At 44.3% G+C, this 14,997-nt stretch overlaps 1 protein-coding gene across 1 annotated transcript; it reads right to left on the bottom strand.

The window, feature by feature from the left end:
• Nucleotides 1-6,106: 6,106 nt before the first annotated feature.
• Sftpd (surfactant protein D) lies at nucleotides 6,107-14,570 on the bottom strand. Its single transcript, XM_035452187.1, has 7 exons — nucleotides 14,375-14,570; nucleotides 10,773-10,889; nucleotides 10,419-10,535; nucleotides 9,983-10,099; nucleotides 9,477-9,593; nucleotides 8,318-8,401; nucleotides 6,107-6,483 (listed from the first exon to the last, which is right to left on the bottom strand). Exons 1-7 carry the CDS (start codon nucleotides 14,568-14,570, stop codon nucleotides 6,107-6,109), a joined length of 1,125 nt encoding a protein of 374 aa, XP_035308078.1.
• Between the last annotated feature and the right edge of the window lie 427 nt (nucleotides 14,571-14,997).

Below are 14,997 nucleotides of genomic sequence, written 5' to 3'. Positions count from 1 at the left end.
TCTGTCTGCCTTTTTGAGACAAGGAATGTCCATAGGTCTGAGCTTAAAACCTTGATGCATGCTGACCTTCAACTCTTTAATACAGCAAAGGTGACACTGGTGTCTAACCCTTCTGCTTCTGGCTCCAAAGTGCTGGGGCTACAGGCAGAAGTGCACCACCACACCAAGCTGAAAACTCGCTTTAGAGAGATGAGCACTAATGAGGCATGATAGAGTGAATCTGCTATCCCAGAATTTGGGAGGCATGGCCTAGAGGATTAACTTAAATTCAAGACCAGCCTGGTTTGCACAGCAAGTTCCAGGCCAGTTTAGACTACAGAGTGAGACACTATCTCAAGAAAAAATAAAGAAGAGATGTTTCAGTAGGTATAGTGCTATGAAGACCTGTGTTCAGATCCCCAACATCTATATAGAACACCCAGTGGGTTGTTTGCCTGTAACCCCAAGGCTGGGGACAGGGAGGCAGGCAGATCCTGGGGGTATCATTGGCCAGCCAGTCTAGATAAGATGGAGAGCCCAAAGTTCTTTGAAAGATTCTGTCTTGATGCAATAAGGTGGAAAGGAATAGGACAGCACATAATTTTCAGCTCTGACTCCATGTTTGTGCACCCAGGCAACTACATCTGCATGCACACACACACACACACACACACACACACACACACACACACACACACACACATGCATGCACACTACATAACACAAGATGAACATTTATATTTTTTATCTTATTTTCTTGAGAAAAGGTTTTGCTATTTAACCTATGCTTGCCTTAAACTTGTAGCAACCCTCCTGCCTCAGCTTCTGCCTGCGGAATGGTGATTTTACAGGTCAGAGCCACTATGCATAGTTTTCCCTGAATCTTTGCTTTTTAGTATGATATCATAAAGAATCGTAGATTTGGGGAGACTGTTTTTTCTTGTTAATTGTTATTGACACTGTGCATTTTCCCATGTCTCAGTGATGATAAACACTGATGAATTTCCTCTTCTTGTTCTTAGATTATTTTTTCTACTTAGTGATTTATCATTTTCATAATGATTTATTGTTATGTACATTGTAAATGCACCAGCACACTTTTTAAAATTTATTTTTATTTATTTTCTTATTTATTTTGTATGTTTGGGTGTTTTGCCTGCATGTATGTCTGTGTACCACATGCTTGCATAGTGCCATTGGAGGGCTGAAGAAGGTGTCAATTCCCCTGGAAAAGGAGTTACAGTAGGTACTGCCGTGTAGGTTTTGGGAATTGAACCTGGGTTCACTGGAAGAGCAGCCAGTTCTCTTAACAACTGAGTCATCTGTAGAGGGCCCGAACTCTTCTTTTAATTGTATATTGTGTATTATTCGTCAGTTTTATATATTTTTCATGTAGACACACACACCAGCATTATCACTTCAAGTCTTCCTCTCCAGCAGTGTTTTTTAGATAGCTGTTTTGTTTCTAAGAATATATGATGAAATACTTCAGAACTTCTGATTAATTAATTAATTATATTTATTTATTGCTATGCTGGAATTAGAGCCCCAGGACTCACACATGCTAGATAATAAATCATTTTACCACTGAGCTTATATCCCCAGCCCCAGTTTTCATTTTTATATAAAACTAAAAAAATTTTTTTCCCCTAAGTGCTTGGTCATTTAACTGAACAGTATTAACTGACAAGGCATTTTGGTGCCCTCTTTTTACCAGGCATATATACTATATGAACCTGGGTTCATTTTTAGACTTTATTCTATTTTCATTATTATGTCTATTCATATTTTGTTTGGTGTAATATTTTATCTTGCTAGTTTTACAAAAAAACCCTCTAAAATAAAATGTGCCAAATCCTATCAAATTGCACTATTTGGCTTAATATTCCTCACTCAGCTAGCAATCGTTCTTTTCTAAGAACCCTGGAGTCATTTCAGGAGATCCTCCCACTCTAAATCACCTTTTATGCCTGGGGAACATTTCATAGGAAATTCATGGAGTTTCTAGGGCCCTCCAAGAGTTCATGAACCCCTCTCTTCCTCATTCTGCTCTTGCAGCTTCTCTCCAGCTACTGGGTCAGGCTTGCTCAAAGCCTACCACCCTCTTTCTTCTCCTTCTTGCTCTGACCCATACTTCACCCCTCTGGTCACAGACAGTATCTGCTTTCCTGAAGTTGCCTCTGACATTTCAGCCCTGACCTAACCCCTGCTACTCATACTTGAAGTGTTAAGGGAAATAAATAGGCAGAAGAATGAGTGAGGTCACTGCTCTCTTACTTCAGATCAAAGGGACTGTTGACAACTGGAAAACACTTCATTCTGTCCTTTAAAGCAGGAATTCAGGGTCTTGTTCACTTGGCTCCCCTAATCATTTGTTCCATTTGTTCTTCTTACTAAACAAATACAGAAGGGACCACTTCATTCAGGCAAGTCCCTCTGTGACACAACAGTGGTTCAGACAGGCTGGGTGACATAGCCTACAGACTCTGAAGTAAATGTAGATAAAATATGTTAATATGCAAGAAGTGTCTACTTATGGACCTCCAATTCTCATTCACAGTCCAAGTGGAACCAGCTGGTCCTCAAGGAGGCTATTTCCCATGCAAATGCTTACAATTCCAGGATGTTTGAATGTACAACTTCATGTCCACGAATCCTTTCACAATTGCATGGCCACAAAAGAGAGGGCATGAGAGAAATGGGCACAGGCATCATTCTGACCATCTAGAGGCAGCATGTGCCAGAAATTAATGACTGTCTCATAAGGGTTGTCACTGAAACTTTAGAGAAACCCAGGAAATCTGTCATGGGAGGCCATGCAGAAGCCTAGCAGTCACAGATGAGGCCCTGTGGCAATGAAAAGTCTTGATCTGAGCAGCTTGGCAATAGCACAAGTAGATGACTCTTCTATGGTCCTGGAGAAGAGCTCTCAGATCATCCATTAATTCTAACTCTACTGTCATGCACCTCTACTGCCTGCTGCCTCAATTCAGTCTACAGATTGCCTCGTAGGGATCTGAGAGCACACAGCCAGCCATTTCATTTTGGTGTCCAGCTCTGGATAAGTATTTGGTATCTCAACTAACATTTCCCCCATTAATAAGGAGGGTTTTGAGGGTAGCTTTGTTTTACAAACACACCTTTGAGAATAAATAAGGAGGATTTCCAGATGGTAAGAGTGGTTGAGAATTCCCCAAACAAGTCATTAAATTATCTGTGGTGTGTGTCTCAAAAGAATTCAGAACAAAAATAGGATCCTAGAGAAGGAAAACATCAGCAGGCTCCTCTTAGGCTGCACATTATGGGATGTGGGCTGATTTAGTGACGGGAGGAATCTAGAGAACACACATTAAACTAGCTGGCCATGGTGATATACACCTGTGATCCCAGACTCCAAAAGTTGAGGGCAGGAGAATGGAGAGTTTGAGGCCAGCTTGAGCTGCATAGAAAGACTCTGTTTAAAAAAAAATAAAAAAGAAGGAAAAGAAAACAAGAAATTAACATATTAAAATAAAATAAAAATACTATTAAACTAAACAGGGCTTCCCAATGCATCTGTCGTGGAAGACCCTGCTGCAGACATGTAAGGATGGGTGCCAGCGACACTCTTGACCCAAGTGGCAGCGTGTAGATTATCATATCTCCTAAGAGTCTAAGAGTTACATCAGCCCAGCTTCACCTCTCAATTATGCTAGTTAGAAAAGGACCTTGACTCAAATGTCTGAGGGTACGATGAACCATGTTGACCTTCACATGTATGTTGAGCAGTGGGCACCTAGTGCTCTAACACTTAAAATTTGAACTTTGGAAATATTTGTTTCAGTGTTCTCCTTAATCAGGCTGTGTCTACAGATAGTCTTGATATGGTCTTTGTGTTCAGAGAAAAATCAAGCCTTCCTGGCCTATGGTGCTAGTGGATTTGAAGACTCCTCTGAAAGGTGTTAGTATATCAACATCCTCAACCTTCAACATGATAGGAGATTGGTTTATTCTTCGTAAAGTTCTGTTGTCCTTTTCTTCCTGTTGTTAAGAAATAAGCTGAGGAGGGTTGGATGGTTGGAGAGAGGGTTGGTAGCTGGCCAATGCTTCTCACCTCTGTGCTCTATATCTACATCTGTTTCCTGTCCTTGGATAGTCTAGAGCAGTGATTCACAACCTTCCTAGTTCTTTGACCCTTTAATACAGTTCCTCACGTCTTGGTGACCCCCCAACCATAAAATTATTTTGTTGCTACTTCATAACTATAACTTTCTTACTGTAACGAACCATAATATAAATATCCGATATGAGATCCCAAGGGGTCCTGGCCCATAGGTTGAGACAGGAAGCAGGCTGTGAGTAGGATAGACGTGTGTGCATGAAGGGTCCAGGGAGACCGCCTGTCCCCTCCTGTTCACCAGTGCTTCTTAGTCACACATAGAGCCATCTATTTATAGGAAAGGTTCCTCTGTGGCTTAAACAAGATCCAGTTGCTTCCTGCTCCTGAACTATAAAAGGGGCCTCTCTAAGCTGTCTCCACCTGAGTGCACAGGTGTGGCCTCTGCCCCAAGAATTATTTGTTCTTTATTGTGCAACTGACTTGTTTTTTAGGAGGTGCCAGGACTTTTCTTTCCTAGTAACATGGAAAAAAAAAATCTCAGTTGGGAGTTGGCTTCACACTGTCTGAAAGTATGGGCTTTTCTCATGAAACAGGATATCTTATCTGAGTCATGCTGAATAGCTCCTTGGAATAGGGGCTCAGTTTGGGTGGGGGAGATTATAGAGAAAGGACAATTTCCTCTGGTCTCTGGGATAGGAGAGTGATAGTTCCTGCCTAGAGAAGGGTATTTGTGTCATTTTTATGGGCCAGTGGTTCACCTAGGTGTCCTTCGAATTTCTTGACTACAGGTACAATTAAAATAAATTTTGGAAGAATGTGTCAAAATCCACCAAATACATAGAATTGTTAGCTTTGAGGTCAGGAAAAAATTTGTTCATGACCCACCAGCCCTACCATCTCAAGTTGTCTGAGTCCCCTCACTTTCCACATTTGAAAGAGAAGGAGGATGGGGCTGCAGAGGTTACTCAGCAGTTAATAGCACATGTTGCTCTTGCAAAGGACCTGGGTTCAAGTCTTAGCATCCATATGGTGGTTCAAAACCACCCATAATCTCAGTTCTAGAGAATCAACAGGCACATACATGGTACACATACATGCACTCCAGTGAAACATTTATACACATAGAATAAAAATAAATTTCAAAATAGATAAGCAGTATTAACTGGGTTATCTTTGAGGCAGAAGCAATAGAATACTCTCAAACTGTCTGGCAGCAGAAGGTTTAGGTGCCTTTAGAGCATGGCCAGCCCATCTGCTCCTTCCTTCTTGAGACTTCAGAGGAGTTTACAATGGTGCAGAGGTCTTTCTCAGCTCCACTAATAAGGCTTTTGAGGAATGATATCCGAGGTGAAGCCATGACACCAAGTAGGGAGACAGACATTTCCTGCCTGATCACTCTGCTGGGCTTTTGGACAGCTAGAGGTCTCTAGCTTACTATTTTTTAGTTTGGGGTCATCAAAAGGAACTCCTGACCAGAAATGGACCACAGAAGGAATATAAATCCAGAAGCCTGGGTGATCGCACCCTGGAATGAATGAGAACCGAGAGTTAGGGCTGGTGTGTGGCCATTAGGTGGTGAAGGAGAAGAACAGAAATGCAAGAAAAAGCCACCAGGAGCAGTCAGGACACCAGGAACCTCAGGCAAGAGTGGAGAAAGCCCAAAGGAGAGAGTTTAAGAGGATGCCATCAGCCAGGGAAAACACAGTTGGAAGTTTAAAAAGCCTCAGGGCCAAGACGAAAACATTGCTTCCTGGGACAGGTCATAAAGATGGACTTTAATCCCCTATAATGGAGAAAACAGGGCCTCTCTTTCCCCTGAGGTTTTCAGCACCGGAAGGCAGTCATGCACGATACTCTGAGAGGTGTACACTGTGGTAGGCCTGCATTTGGCCTGCTTTTTACAGAGAACCCAGGCAAGACAGGCAGTCACCTTTTATTACAATGTTGGTAACACACTGGTCTGAGCCATACCACAATGGCCAAGCTCCTGGTCAAGTATTTATTGTCCTGTATCCTACCCCTAGTGGCTCAGAACTCACAGACGACAAGGCGCTGTTCTCCACAAACCTTGTCGTTCCATTGGCCATTGGTGAAGATCTCCACACAGTTCTCTGCCCCACCATTGTTGTTGGGCTCCCCTGGAGCCCAATTGGAATAGACTAGGGGCTCTCCTGTGGGGTAAGTGAACTTGCCTTCTGTGTCCACGTCTGTCATGCTCAGAAAGGCAGCCTTATTGTGGGGTGCGATCAGCTGCTCTATGGCGGCATTCTCAGCAGCAGAACGTGGGGAGGCCAGCTGCCCTCCAGCCTGCCTGCACATCTCCTGGGCATCCCTGAAAGGCTTTTCAGAGCCCCCCGTCCTGAAGATCTTGTCTCCAACACTTCGGCCATCAGGGAAGAGTGCAGCTGGAAGAGGAGGGAAGGTGAGCTGAAGTGGTCGCAGCTCCTAGCTGGGGTTCCGGGGCTGTGAGTAATTTGAGCTGGAGCTGGAACTCCAATCATCTTATGAAGGGTAATAGGGATCCAGAGATGATGACACAAAGACACTCCATTCCAGAGGAGTTAGTATCACAGTGTACCTTACAAGGGGGTGCCATGTACTCCCACTCACAAACAAGTAAACCTGAGCTGAAATAAATTCAATACTAGGCCCCAAACTGGTATAATTGTGGGGAACCTCATGTAGTCTGCTACGAAAGCTCAGACACAAGCTGGGAGACGGCTCAACAGGTAAAGCATTTGCTTTGCATAAATGAGTTGAGTCTGGATCCAGCACACCCATCTAAAAGCTGGACATGGGGGTACAAATCTGGAACCCTAGCACTGTAAGTAGAGACAGGTGGATCCTAGGGTGGGGTGGAGGGCCTCAATGACCAGCCAACTTCACAGAAACAATAAGCACCAGGTTTGCTGAGAGATCCTATCTCAAAAAAGACAAGGTGGAGGGCGGGTAAGATGGCTCAGAGGTAAAGGTGTTTGCCTCTTGCTGCATAGCCTGGTGGCATGAGTTGAATCACTGGACCTACCTATAGCAGGAGGAGAGAACTGACTGCACAAAGTTGTCCTCTGACTTTCACATGAGCACCATGGTACACTTGGCCACATAAGTCACACATAATAAAATAAAAAAAATAAAACTCAATAAAGTGGTAAAGGAACCTGACATCAACCTTTTGCTTACACAGGGAGAGACAGAGTGAGGGGGGTGGGAGAGAGAGAGAGAGAGAGAGAGCGAGAGAGAGAGAGAGAGAGAGAGAGAGAGAGAGAGATGCTCTCAATAGGAAACTACAACTTTTGTTGTTGTGATATGTCAGTTGCTGTATAGAACTGAACAACTTTTTCTTGGAAATTACTTTTGAGTGCACCGAAGACAGGTTGTCAGTCCGGGTGTTTTCTGTGAGCTAGGGTTAGAGTGGAGCATCTGAGAGCTGGGACAAGTCCCAGGTTGGCTTCAGCCTCCTAGTCCTGGAAGAGCTGGAGAGAGGGCGAAGTACTTCTGAGAGGAACATGTGTTCAGGGAAATTGGAGGTAGGGTTAATGGTGAAACCCAAAAGAGGAATCAAACCAGCTATTAAGACCCTAGCAATGACTATCGGAGGCAAGACAAAGTCACTTCCCTTACTCTGAAGTGATGGGTTACATAACAAAACCTCATCTACGTAGCACGTAGCACATCACACCTCTTTCATTCAATGTGCCTCAATCCCCATGGTTTTTGTGCCTATGCACAGAAGTCAGCAAGAAATACTAGACTCTCAGGGCTCTGGAGGGGGCTTGCACTCTGGAGAGGCCATACATCATGAGGCTGGTTGGAGTTCAAGCTGCGCCTTGACTCACTGCTCTTCTCTGAGTATCTTTAAAAGGATCTTGGGGAAGATTCTCCATGGGCTCATGATGGTCCCTAGAGCAGCTCTGAACAGGTAGTACAGAACTCATGTTCTGTCACAGGGTTTATGATCCTGGGTGAGCTTGCATGTGATACATGACTACTCCCACTCACTCATCCAAACCATATAGAAGGACCCAATATCTGTCCTGATGTTTGTGCCTGTCTGTGTGTGCTTATATCACAATGCCCTCACGTGTGTTGATGGATGCTAAATGTGCTGCTCCAGCTGCAAGTCTAGCCCCAGTTCCTGCTCATTCTCATCCTAGACTTAGAGCAAACTTCAGCCAAATGAGGAACTCTAGCTCAACAGAACTCATCACTGCCAGATTTTGTTTGGATCCAGGAACTCACCTTTTTTATAGCGAGAGAAGGCAGCTTCTAGATGCTGTAGTTGTCCTTTTAAGGCCTCTATCTGCTGCTTCAGAGAAGCACTGTCTACACAAGATGGAAAGGAAAGAAATGGTCATGCAAAGAATACACTGCAAGCCTAAGAAGAACTTCAGCCTAGGCCCCAGAAAAAAGGGAAGGGTCAAGGTGGGGGTCTCACTAACTTACATCAAGTTCTACATCTTTTGGCATAGATTTCTTCTTTCTTTCTTTTTTCAAAGAATTATTGTGTGGGTGGAGGTGGTGATGTGTTTATATGGTGTGTGTGTGTGTGTGTGTGTGTGTGTGTGGTGTACATGTATGTATGTTATATGCATATACACATGTGATTCAAGATTGATATTAGGCATCTTCCACCACCACCTCTACCTTATATTTTGAGGTTGAGTCTCTCACTTGAATCCCCTGCTTGATTATTTGACTAGTCTAGATAGCCAGTTTGCTCCAGGGATCCCATCTCTGCCTTTACAGGGCTGAGATTAATGGCAGACCCACCATTTGGGGATAGGAACTCTGGAACTCATGTCTGTACAGCAAGCATTTCACCAACTGATCAGTCTCCCCAGTGTGTATTTGTTTGTTTGTTTGTTTTCAAGACAGGGTCTAATGTAGTCTGGGCTGGTATTCAACTCAGTGATCCTTCTGTCTCAGCCTCTTGAGTACTAGGATGACAAGTATGATCCATGACACTCAGCTTCTGTTCAGGTATTTCTTATGGTCCCCAAATAAACCCCTGAACTTCAACCAAGTCTGAAACAGATGGCAGACAAACCAGATGGCATCCTGCTACAAAATTCAGGAAATACGATGACATCCCCATTTTTAGAGGAAGTATAAAATATACATTCCTTGTAGAATTCTCACCCACTGGATTGTTACATGCAAAAGGCTAACCTATAAGTCAGGGGGTCAGGTGTTGTCACCTCTTCCCCATGGTCAGATAAAAAAATTACCAATTTGCCTTCCCAAATGACTTAAGATAGTTAAGCCAGAACCTAATTGGCCCCCACCTATCTGCTGACCCCAAATTCTCTTCACCACCTGTAATAATGAGGTGCTCACACCTAGCTGAAGAATGCTACATCCCAGTGGAGGGTCCCAGCACCTGAAACTTCTGCCTTACCTGGAATCCCGCTTTCACCTTTGGCTCCTTTGTCTCCAGGAGTACCTCTATCCCCTTTGAGTCCTGGGGGCCCTCTGGAACCTGGAGCTCCCTGTGGACCCACAGCTCCTGCAGGCCCTGAAATCCAAAAAGAACTGGCTATTCTGTGTGCCCATTTTCCAGCATCTTCACCTCATTGGACATAGTCTATCCTAATCCCAGCTATGTACCTTCCTCACATACAGATTCATGCCCAGACACATGCTGGCTCTGTGCATGGCTGTCCTTATCACTTGGCAATCAATTTTGTATGTAACTTCCCTGGAAAGAGACTCCCTATGGCTTAAAAGAGCCCTTTCCCTGCAGATGAGCAGTCCCAGAGGCCCTACATTTACCTTCTTGGAAGCAGTCTGCTCTCACCGCCTAGCTTTGAGTTAATGGGTGAGTTGAAGATGGAATATAGGCTTTGGCAGCTCTCAGAGGGCACAGTAGAACTCCATCCAACCCCCCATAGATTCATCACTTACCTGCTGCCCCAGCATTCCCAGGGGCTCCTCGCTCACCAGGGGCACCTCTTTCTCCCTTGGGGCCTGCAGGGCCTTTTGCCCCTGCAGATCCCTGCATTCCTGGAGCACCTACTTCTCCTGAGAAGGGAACAAACAGGGAGAAACACTGCTAAGAGTGTATTCAGTGCACATCTTTTCCTCAACAGTAGGACTTTTCACAGAACTATGGGGCTAGAGAGTTGGGAACATTGTTCCTTGCAACTTGGGGGTCCTCTGTGGAGGGTGATGGAGAAATACTGTCAGCATGGCAAGATGCGAGAGAGGTGTGTTTGCCAAAGTCTTCAGTGTTAATATCCTGGGTTCCTCCTAGCAGTCTGACCATGCCTCAGATCATACCAAGGGCCTCCAATGTTGTTCCTCCTTTCTCCCTCCCAGACTAGTCACACCCTTCACCTACCTTTTGGCCCAGTCTCTCCTTTCAGACCTGGTTTGCCTTGAGGTCCTATGTTCCCCTGCTTGCCAGAGGGGCCTTCTTTCCCAGCTGGACCAGGCACACCTGGAAGTCCTGGAGGCCCTGGCAGAAATGGATCAGCCCATTCAGTAACACTAATCTCCTTTGGTAGTGGCAGTGTACATGATGAATGTCAGAGAAGAGATCAAAGAGGCAGTTAGTCCATCCTGAAACAACCCAGTGTGTCCTTCAGAGCATCCTCCCCCTTCCTGGGACAGGTTCTGTGCCTGCCAGTTATATATACTCATGATAGAAGCAGCAGCTGGAGGCACCAGCTGAATCCCATGACCCATTGCTCACCACCTGGTCCACAGTCTCCCTTTGGTCCAGGTTCTCCAGCAGAGCCATTGTCCCCTTTGGGCCCAATTGGACCTGCAGGACCAGGCATCCCTGAGAGCCCCACAGGTCCTGGTAAACCTACAGAAACAAAGGAAATGGATACAAAGTTAGTCCTAGGCTTAGGGAGGACCAATGTCTACAGGATGAAGTCCCTGGAATTTCTTCAGGGTTCTGCAGAGTGTGACAGCCTACAGTTACACATCCTGGTCCTGTAGTGACCAGCAAAATGAAAATCAGTATCCCTACTTAGAGGAAATAGACATCCCTGGTTTGGAGGTGAATTCAAGCCAAGCGCTTCCTTCTGTGCCGTGCTCTTTCCCCTGCCCCAAGGCCACCATGTCAGCAGAAAGCAATGTGTCAGCACTGATTGATTGACCAGTGACCACAGGACAAGTGTAAAGATGTATATGTACATGTATATAATTGTGTGCACATATGCCAGTGAGTGTATTGGTAGTGTTTATCAGGAGAGCCAATTTTTCAATCAGAAATTGCATCGCATAGATACTAACTTGTTTATTGCTATTTATCTACTTGATAATTGTTTATTTGTGAAGAGCCCTAGATACACAAGGAATGAAAACTTAAAGAGTGTAGCAAACTGAAGAGCCTCTGTGCAATGGAGGAGATACCCAACAGAGACAAGAGACAACCTACTGAGTGGCAGAAAATGCTTGTCAAACATTATGTAACAAAACTTTAATATGCAGAATATCTGAGGAATTAAAAAAACAGCAGTAACAAGCAAACAATCTAATTTAAAAACTAGCAGATTATCTGAAGAGACTGCTCAGGACAAGAAATAAAAAGTCAGAAAGTAATTGAAAACAATGTCAATTTCTGTAGCCGTCAAGGAAATGCAAATGAAAACTATAATGAAATTGCATTTCCCCCCAGTTAGAATGGCTATTACCAAACAAAACATAAACAAAGCAAAATAAGCCAGGGGTTGTGGCACATGCATTTAACCCCAGCACTCAGGTAGAAGATCTCGGAGGCTAGCTGCAGGAGTGAGCTCCAGGTCAGTCATGGCTACAGTGAGAAACTGTCTCAAAATCTCAAAACCACACACACACACACACACACACACACACACACACACACACACACACACACACACACACCCCAAATGGCAGCAATGATATGGAGAAAAGGGAAGCTTTATATAGGGAAATGAATTTGTATTGCTGCTGTGGAAAATAGTGTTAGGTTTTCTAAAATAACAAAACAAAAAAAACTAGAGCTATAATTAATTACCATATGATCCTACTATGCCTGGGAATACATCCAATTGAAATGCAATCAACAAACTAAAGAGATGCCTGCACATCCATATTTAGTGAAGCGTCATTCACCATAGCTAAGATATGCCAGCAGCCTAGGTGCCTACTAATGGATGGATGTGTAATGTGGTTTATGCCCATAGTAAGATATTATTCAGGCATAAAGAAGATAAATATCCTATCATTTTTAGAAAAATAGGTGGATGTAAAGTGCATCATATTAAGTGAAAGCCAGACACAGAAAGAGAAATGCCCGATGTTCTTTCTGTTTTATGTGGATACTAAAACATACATGAGCCATAATGTAAAATAGTGATTAGTCAGAACAGTTAGGAAGGTGGCGGCATTGATAAAAGTAGATAGATTTGACTACTTTGCTCTGTTGCATGTGTGGTCTTCAAGAGACTCATAACAAACCATGGGACAAGGGAAAATGTTGAAAAGAGGAAGGGTGATATGTTTGTGTCCTCACAGAGCACTGCCCAGCACACTATGTCCTCAGTGGAGCAGGACTAGATGGGGTTTAGAAACTAAGTTCTATGCAAATTATTATGAGGAAAAAGAGATGAAATCTCAGGTTTGAAAATTGTTCTATGACAAGAGAGGCCTTCCCAGGGCAAGAACTGCTGTTGGAATGGGGTGTCTCTGAATTTTCTGGAAGATTCTGGCCTGTATATTTCTTCCCATGGGTGAAGCATAGAAGCTTATATGGCTGAGCCACATCACACATGTACCCCGCTGAGGTAGACATATGGTGACTCAGGTCAAGCGCCTCACCACAGTGATCCCAGATATAATCCTTGCCCCACTCCCACATCACCTGCTCAAGGGTGTCTCTTCTTAAACCCCAACTGACCTTTTTAAAAAATTCTGGGACCAACAGATTTCAAAATCTGCCAAATAGATTAGTCATCAAAATGACTGGAGAGTGACTGGAATGGAGGAGCCAGAAAAAATAAAGCCATTCCCTGACTCAAGCCCTTCCTCTGCCCAAGGTCCAACCAAAGACCAGGAAAAATACATGGATGAGGCTAGTTCTAAGGCCACTGGGGGAAAGGACCACTCAACACTCAATCTACAGGTCCTTCTGCAATCAAGAGAGACACGGGGATCTCTAAGAGAGAAGCTGCTACACTGAGTCCCTTTCCTCTTATGTGGTTCTCCGGGGTGGCTCTCAAGCGGGAGCCCAGTCACACAGGGAACTACTTTGCATCTTACCTGAGACATCTTCTCTTGCACTTTATCCTATGTAGCCTAGAGATATATTTATTATAAGTGTCCCTGTCTTCCTTCTAACAAAATGCAAACTGGGACAAGAAACATAGCATTTGACCCCATCAAAGCCTCAGCTCAGGGAGTTGTGTCCCTCTACTTGTGTTGCTGGTTTATTGACTTTCCCACTCTTGCCAATGAGACTCTTCAGGGTTAATATTTCCAGGGACAATTCCTTTGCTTATTAGTACCTCTGTTAAACCAGGAGAATGCACCAACTTGGCCAGCTGGAACACCAAACTTTACACAGAAGACTCAATATAAAATAAAAGTTTTGGTTCCATCATTTGTCAAAGATTATTTGGCACATACTATTCTCACTGGGAGATAGGCAAACTGAGACTTTGTGACACTGGGTAGGTGTCTCTGAGGGTCACAGTCACAGAGAGGCAGCTAGCAGTCAAGATCTGATTAATGCAGAAGCCTATGTTCTTTCAACTTTACCATTCCACACTTTACCTGCAAAAGAAGTTTGATATGTTCCCTGTGAGTTTTTAAAGGATTAAATGGATTTTCAAGTGAATATCCACCCAAGCACAGATCTGTACAAAGAAACATGAATTCCAGTCTTCCGTTGTAATGTCTTAGGCAGGTCCCGACAATAAGATCTGCTTATAGGACATTGGAGCCTCCTCTTTTCCACCATGCATGTGATGAGTTTAAATTTTAAAAATTGACTGTCCACATAGGTACCATTTAATCAAAATGAACGATTAATTTCTAACTGCTAGAACAGGTCCTAGCAATAGTTTACCTGTTCTTGGGACAAGAAGAATCCAGAGGTCCCAAGGAAGGAATCAGGTCAGTTGGGTGATGGGAGAAAACACACAATTCGTCAAAAAAGACATGGATTGGGCAGTTAGCATGGACATCAGGGGGAAAGTCACCCCCCCCCCCAAGGAAGAAACTCACATCCAAGTTCAACCCAGAGCATCTGGTGCTTCAAGTTGGTTCACATTCTGACCCTCCCCTCACCCCACCAGAATGAGCCCCTCATCCCAGCTCTACCTGGATCACCCTTTTCCCCCCTTGGACCCTCTCTCCCATCCCGTCCATCGCGACCAGGCAGGCCATTCTCTGTAGGGCTACACATGACTAGGGTGCAGGTGTTGGCTACTGATCTCTGTGAGAGGGTCTTCACTTCTGCTCCCTGGGTCCCCAGGGGATTCACAAGCAGGACAAGCATGGACAGGAGGTGCAGCATGGCCTGCAGGGATGAGAAAGGGAAAAGAGGTGATGATGGTTCTAGGATGTGGTAGTGACTGTTGAGTCTGGAGATGAGAAGTCTCCCTCCCCATATCTTTCTTCATAATGAGAATCCAGAGCAGTAAGACCGTAAGACCCCAAAAGTAGTTTATGGAGGTGAGAGAGATAGTTTATGGTCTTTGAGAGAGTGAGTGAGTTACCTGACTAGCACTCTGATAGGGGTTGACAGTACTGTCCATCTCTCCTCTGGTGTCTGATGAGAACAGTGACTGGGTCTAACGTTCCTTACTGATGACTATCCTCATCCCTGGTCCTTCTTTCTGTCTGTGCTCTTGGACACTGGCTCATTTGAGGCCAAGTTTGTGTTATCTCCCTTGCTACTTGGATCAGTACCAACAGCTCAGAGCACTGGTCCAAAATACATC

The sequence above is a fragment of the Cricetulus griseus genome (genome assembly GCF_003668045.3).
Source record: "Cricetulus griseus strain 17A/GY chromosome 1 unlocalized genomic scaffold, alternate assembly CriGri-PICRH-1.0 chr1_1, whole genome shotgun sequence".
In the NCBI taxonomy this organism is placed as follows: Eukaryota; Metazoa; Chordata; class Mammalia; order Rodentia; family Cricetidae; genus Cricetulus; species Cricetulus griseus.
This window is presented reverse-complemented; position numbering and strand designations above follow the sequence as displayed.

What these genes read in the sequence shown, in the direction of transcription:
- Sftpd (XM_035452187.1), bottom strand. Translation starts at nt 14,570, where the DNA reads ATGCTGCACCTCCTGTCCATGCTTGTCCTGCTTGTGAATCCCCTGGGG. An exon ending in GGGAGACTGTGGACCAGGTG is followed by an intron (nt 10,536 to 10,772) that starts GTGAGCAATGGG and finishes CATTTCTGCCAG; the next exon opens with GGCCTCCAGGACTTCCAGGT. An exon ending in CTTCTCTCGCTATAAAAAAG is followed by an intron (nt 6,484 to 8,317) that starts GTGAGTTCCTGG and finishes CTCCTCTTCCAG; the next exon opens with CTGCACTCTTCCCTGATGGC.